We start from the raw sequence: 5,762 nt of genomic DNA, 5'->3' as shown, positions 1-5,762 counted from the left end.
GTCTGTCTCTGTAGGGATCCTGTCAGTAACATTGTCAGACACTTAAAATAGCAATCTAAACTAAATTAAGCACTTATAGTGGGCGTACTTTAATTTGGTGCCCCAAAGGATTACATTACAGCCAGTATTACACGTTTGTCACCCGTTCATGGCTGCAGGCTGAAGTGATCCAATGGACCGATTCCCAAAGTGCTTGCCGGTCATTTCAAACCCAGAATATGTAAAAATGGGGCCCAGGATTAAAACTTAAAGATTATCATTAACACAAAAAAGACAAAAACCATCACTGAGTTTATCAGCCATGTATCTAAAGCCTGATATATCTTTGCTCTAAGCCTCACTGTTGTCCTGCACCGTGTTCCTTCATCACCATGAACACACACACTGAGCTGGATGACGGAGGAGTTCTACCTGTAGTCTTTCCTCTGCAGCTTGCAGCTCCCTCTGTGTCTCTGACAGCGTTGAATCCAGTTCTCCTGACTGCTGCAGGCGGGCGTGGAGCTCCTGCTTCAGGGGCCTGAGGGCCTCGTCTGGCAGCCAAGAGCTTTGTCTGTGGGCTCTGAGCTGCAGGTCCTGCTCTAGACGTGCAGACTGGGCCTGGAGCTCCTTGATCTGGTTATTGTGATCGTCCACTGATGAGTGTATCTGGTCTAGACGTCTGTGCATATCTGTGGATAATAATGTCACCGTGAAGAAAACGGTCGCCAAAAATGTAGAGAAAGTATTTAGTATATTTGGTACGCACCTCGTTCTCTGTCCTCCTCTGCCTGTGACTGCTCCTCCCAGTGCTCTCCGTACATCAGCTCTGCTTCGTTCTCCCTCAGCCGCCGCTCCAGGTCCTCCAGCTCCCCCACAGAGACCGGAGTCAGATCAGGAAGCGTGGCGGTAGCAGGTGACCTCTCCAGCTCCCACACCTCCGTCTCTCTCTCCAGAGCTTCAAGCTGAACCTCCAGGTCTTGCAGCTTCTTCTGTTGCTGCAGAATCTCCCTGAACACCTCCTCTTTGGAGGAGGAGGGAGAGGGGTCCAGGGAGTTTAGGAAAGAAACAGGGGACGCTCGCGGTTCAGGGGAGGCTCGGGGCGACGGAGACCAGGCCCTGTTTGGTTTAGTCCTCTTGGGAAGTGTTGAGGGGCCCAGGCTGAAGGTGAAGGCCTTACGGGGCTCCCTGCGCTTGAGGGGCTCCGGTTCGGACGGTCTGGGCAGGGGGAAGCCTCTCTCTTGGGTGGGAGCGTGCTGGCCGTCACCGAGGTGGCCGGGGCCGGTCCATCGCAGAATGAACTGGACCTCTGTGGCCAGCTGGCCCAGCTGAGCCATGTACTGGAGGGGACATTCGTCAGCAACAAGGTGTCTCTCCATCCCCCGTATCCTCAAGATCAGAATGTAACGGCCTGTCCGACCTGCAGAGATACATGAGGGATCCATATTTAATGGCACGCCACATTAAAACAGACAAAACAGCTTGTCTTGCTCACATAAGCCAGCGTGTGTTTTGGTTTAAAAAGAGAAGTGGAGGAGGAATTCACTGTTCAAACATAGTATAACAATACAACAAGCCTGTTAAGTCACATCTGTTGTTTGGAGTGTGTAAGTGCTGTATATGTATTTTGCTGAGTGTAAAATATAATTAAATACATTTTTGGTGCAGGAACACTTTATATTTGTGAACTCTTGTTGAAAAGAGTTCACCAGTGTTAATACAGAACTGTAGGAAGTGAAAATAAAGTGAAAGACACAGTGATGATGTTGTTATTCTATTAAGAGGGTAAAGTGTAGTAGTACTATACAAGTCTGCATCTATAAATATGTTTTTTTAAAGGTGGCATTGAAGAAAAGTCTCTTAAAACCAAAGTATATCCCACCAGGAGTCTGCTCAGATATTTCATGTTCAAAGAAATACAAGAAAAAAAAGCAGATTTTGCAAATCAATAAAACTTGAGAGACTTACTGATTGCTTGTGCGAGAGCTATGACCACATCCTGGCAGGAAGTGGTCAGAGAAAGGCCGCACACCACCCTGACCACCCCCTCCACCCACACCTTCAGCTCCATCTGCAGCGACAAACACAATCAATCAATCAATCGGTTCTTATAGATGCTGGCAGGAGAGGAATGAATAAAATGATTAGATCAGAGTTTCGGTCTCACTTTCTCACGTACAGTTTCATAATGGGACCTTCGTCATGAAAGGTGAGTGAAGACGAGTGTAAGGTATCACTTTCTCATGGTGTCAGTATCCACACACACACACACACACACACACACACACACACACTGTTCTCACACACTCTGTCTGACAGAAACCAAAAACCAAAACATGCCAGCGTCCAGTTTGCAGCAGCTCACCGTCACAAAAACAGATTTTCTTTACATTTTCTCTCTCATTGTCTCTTTTTACACTCAGAGGCAGCAGAGAGGACGTGGACTCAACAGTTTAGGACTTCAAACTGTGTTCAGGCTTTTCTCCGATACTTAAAACAAGGAGAGAAGTAGCTGAGATTCATATTGTTGCTAAATCATTTGACTCTTTCTTCTGTCGTCTTAATCAGAGGGAATAATTAATAATAGTGTTTTTTACTCTTTACTCTTCAACATTAGATAAGATCATGAAACACCACCAGCTGGGGGCGGATGGAGAGCAGGCACCAACACAGGTGAACCCACTGTGTGTAAACCAGGCTCTAATTATTAACTCAGTTAATATGTGCACACAGTGTTGGGAGGTCTGGAGGGACAGTAAACACTGACTCTGGTCCTCTGGCTGCTTTGTGGCTCTGTTGAACCTGTTGATGACTATAATTCTTTTTTTTTTCATTACTTTGGATCCATTTATGTGGCAGCTCTCTCCAACTGCTCCAGATAACTTTGAACTACTGTGTGTAGAAGAATAAAAGTCATATTTTTACACTGCTACTGTCTTTTATTGCTTGTTTTTACACCTGTTTTATCTATTATATTGTATGTTTTATGTGTATTCTGTACGGCTGAGCTTTGAAAGGCGCCCTAAAAATAAAATGTATTATTATTATTATTAGATTTTTCATTTCTCAACAGCCATATAAAACTATTGTGGACAGGGAGAATAAAATAAATGAGTACTAACCAAATGATTAATAAATAAAAACAATGGCCAGGCTCCAAAACTCCCAAACTTTAAATAGTCTCAGTTGCTGTGGTTTATTAAAACAGCACTAAGATAATAATCAGGTGATACATTATCAGTGTGCTCTTTAGAAAGTATATATATAGATTACTATCACTATAATATCATTAAATGACTCACACTAAAGGTGCATCAGGGAACATTTTGTCTGAACTTCACTTCAGACATTAGAAAGTTCCACTTTCACGTTTCATTCTGCACCTGTGAACAGTGAAGTGAGCGAAGGTTGGTGTCCGTGCAGTTTCGTCTTGTTTGCAGGAGAAGACACGCAGGTTTGCTGAGCGCAGGAATGTGGCAGAACACGCTGACATTCCTGCAGGACTCAGGCTCCACCCACACATACCTCCGGCCTGTTCACTAACCTCCACTGTTCACAACCACCTCCTCCATCAACATCACCCTCAGGATAATCTACAGCAACTGAAAGTCCCCCAAACCAAAGGAAACAACCTGCAATAAAGGTTTTAAACATTTAAGGAGTGAAGCTGATCTCAGTTTCTGTCTTTCTTCTCTCTCTCATCAGTTTCCTGATAGAAAAATGCTTTAGTGGTTGTTTCCTCATCAGCAAACGTTTCTTATTGGATGGAAAAAAAAACACATTTCTCAACTGAAAAATTGTAAAGAAGTATAGAGTCGACCTGCTCAGGGTCATTTTGAGGGTTTTTCTTAACACTAGATTCGTTTTTAGTTTTAAGAAATGCACTTTTGACTGTGTTGTCCTCACTGTAAAGCACCGATGTCTTGACTTCTAGATTAAGCCTCACTATCGCAGGAATGTTTTTATGTAAATATGATTTTAGCTTGTTATGTTTGCTTGATTTTCCTTGTCTTGAGTTTATCTTAATCCAGCTAAGTAAAGAAAACCTGATGTACAATGACGTACAGAATAATATGTAAAATGATCAATATAAATGCCGTTTAAACGCTGGGATGTAAACCCACAAACAAGTCAGCCGCTGCTGAAGAACTAACTCATCCAGATGTTTAATCCAGTAATCAGCATCAGTGGGAGCTGGTCAGTGCAGCTCACAGAGGAACTGTAACTGTAACACTCACCTGTCACTTCAGGCTGCTGTCAGCTTCATGGATGGTCCTGATCGTCTCCCCACTGCTGTGTGTGTGTGTGTGTGTGTGTGTGTGTTCAGGCTGGTGGGCAGCTGTGGCCCAGACACTCACCCACAGACACACTGGAGGAGGAAGAGGAGGAGGAGGAGGAGGAGGAGGAGGAGGAGGGGGAGGAGGAGGAGTGAAGCTGAGGAATGCAGCCTTTCTGGATGCGCTGCACGAAAAGTGATGTCACTGAAACTAGTAAGAAGTAATTAAGCACATTACACCTTCATGTTTGGTTGTTTTTAACTTCTTACTCCACACTTCTCTCTAGTGTTGAATTTAAATATTAAATTACTTCTCTTCTTCATTCCTTCATGAAAACTGTAAAAACAGGGTTATTATCTGAACACTGAAGAAGTTAGGAACATGTTTTCTCCCACTGTGCCGCTGCTAGTCTGTACTGTGGCACAGTGGTGCTCAAACTGTGGGGCGCGCCCCCCAGAGGGGCGTGGGGGCATGACAGGGGGCTGTTTTTTTTTTTTATTTTATTTTGAAAATGTAGCGCGCGGAACTAATGTTTGACGTCGGACGACTCGGACTCATTTTCAGGTGACACACCAAACAAAAAAAAAACGCTTCTATGGTGATTTGAAAAACAGGAGAGGCTTCAGATTCAGAGAAGTAAGGTAAGGTGGACACCTGCACAGACTGAACTGAGTGCAGTGATCCAGTGATCCAGTGATCCAGTGATCCAGTGACCTGAGCCCTCACAAATGAAGACATTTTGAACTCCCACTCAAGTTACCAAATATGGTCCCTTCCTCCATAAAGGGTTAAATGTTGTTAATAGGTTGGCAGAAATCTGTATATGTTGTTTTTTCACAAGTTGAACTCATTGTTATTGTTGTAAAAAGGTGATTTGCACATTTCATTTTATTTTCTCTGTTTTTTGTCTGGTTTAGTTGTTAATGTTCTTGTTCTGCCCATTTCTATTTGATTTTTCTTTACTCTGACGAAATGTGGTGCTCTGGTTCAGTCTATACAGCATCCTATCAAGTCATGTTCATCAGCTGACGAGAGCTCAAAGTTGTGGTTGTGAAGATCTCCTCCTCCCTGCTGAGGGATCTGACGCCTCGGGGAGTTCAGTCTCTGATTTCTTCTGCTCTCATGTGGCTGAAGGCTGAATTGCACATGATTGTATCACAGTTTAGTTCTTTAGCTTTCACTATCACAGCAGTGATCCCGACAGTGAGGCAGAGCTGAGCTGTGAGTCCACACGACCGATAACCTTCAACCTTTAATCCTCTGCTGATTCCATGAATACCATTAAACAGCAGAGGACCCATATCTCTCTATGAAGAAGATAAAGACTGGGATGTGCTGCCAATTCAAATGCAGATGAGACTCTCTGTCACTCTCTTCCTGCTTCCAACTCATCAGCTGACTTCACTCGTTCACATTCTTGCATCAGCGCTCGTCGTCCCACGGCTGTCAAGGTCCGAAAAATAAAACAAAACAAAAACCACCTCCTGGAAGTTCCTTCAGTCTCACTGA

At 44.0% G+C, this 5,762-nt stretch overlaps 1 protein-coding gene across 3 annotated transcripts in view; it reads right to left on the bottom strand.

The window, feature by feature from the left end:
* LOC139204729 (ras association domain-containing protein 7-like) overlaps nt 1–4,263 on the bottom strand; it is a 5,560-nt gene extending 1,297 nt beyond the window's left edge. For all 3 annotated transcript variants that reach the window (XM_070834699.1, XM_070834708.1, XM_070834717.1), the window contains exons 1-4: nt 4,215–4,263; nt 1,945–2,047; nt 746–1,396; nt 412–668 (exon numbers count right to left, since the gene is read on the bottom strand). In XM_070834699.1, coding sequence (XP_070690800.1) covers nt 412–668; nt 746–1,396; nt 1,945–2,047 — 1,011 coding nt within the window. In that variant the 5' untranslated portion in view covers nt 4,215–4,263. The remainder of the gene's footprint in view (nt 1–411; nt 669–745; nt 1,397–1,944; nt 2,048–4,214) is intronic.
* Between the last annotated feature and the right edge of the window lie 1,499 nt (nt 4,264–5,762).

Source organism: Pempheris klunzingeri, chromosome 1 (genome assembly GCF_042242105.1).
Source record: "Pempheris klunzingeri isolate RE-2024b chromosome 1, fPemKlu1.hap1, whole genome shotgun sequence".
NCBI lineage: Eukaryota > Metazoa > Chordata > Actinopteri > Acropomatiformes > Pempheridae > Pempheris > Pempheris klunzingeri.
Note: the sequence above shows the minus strand (reverse complement) of the source record. Positions and strands in the feature narration are given on the sequence as shown.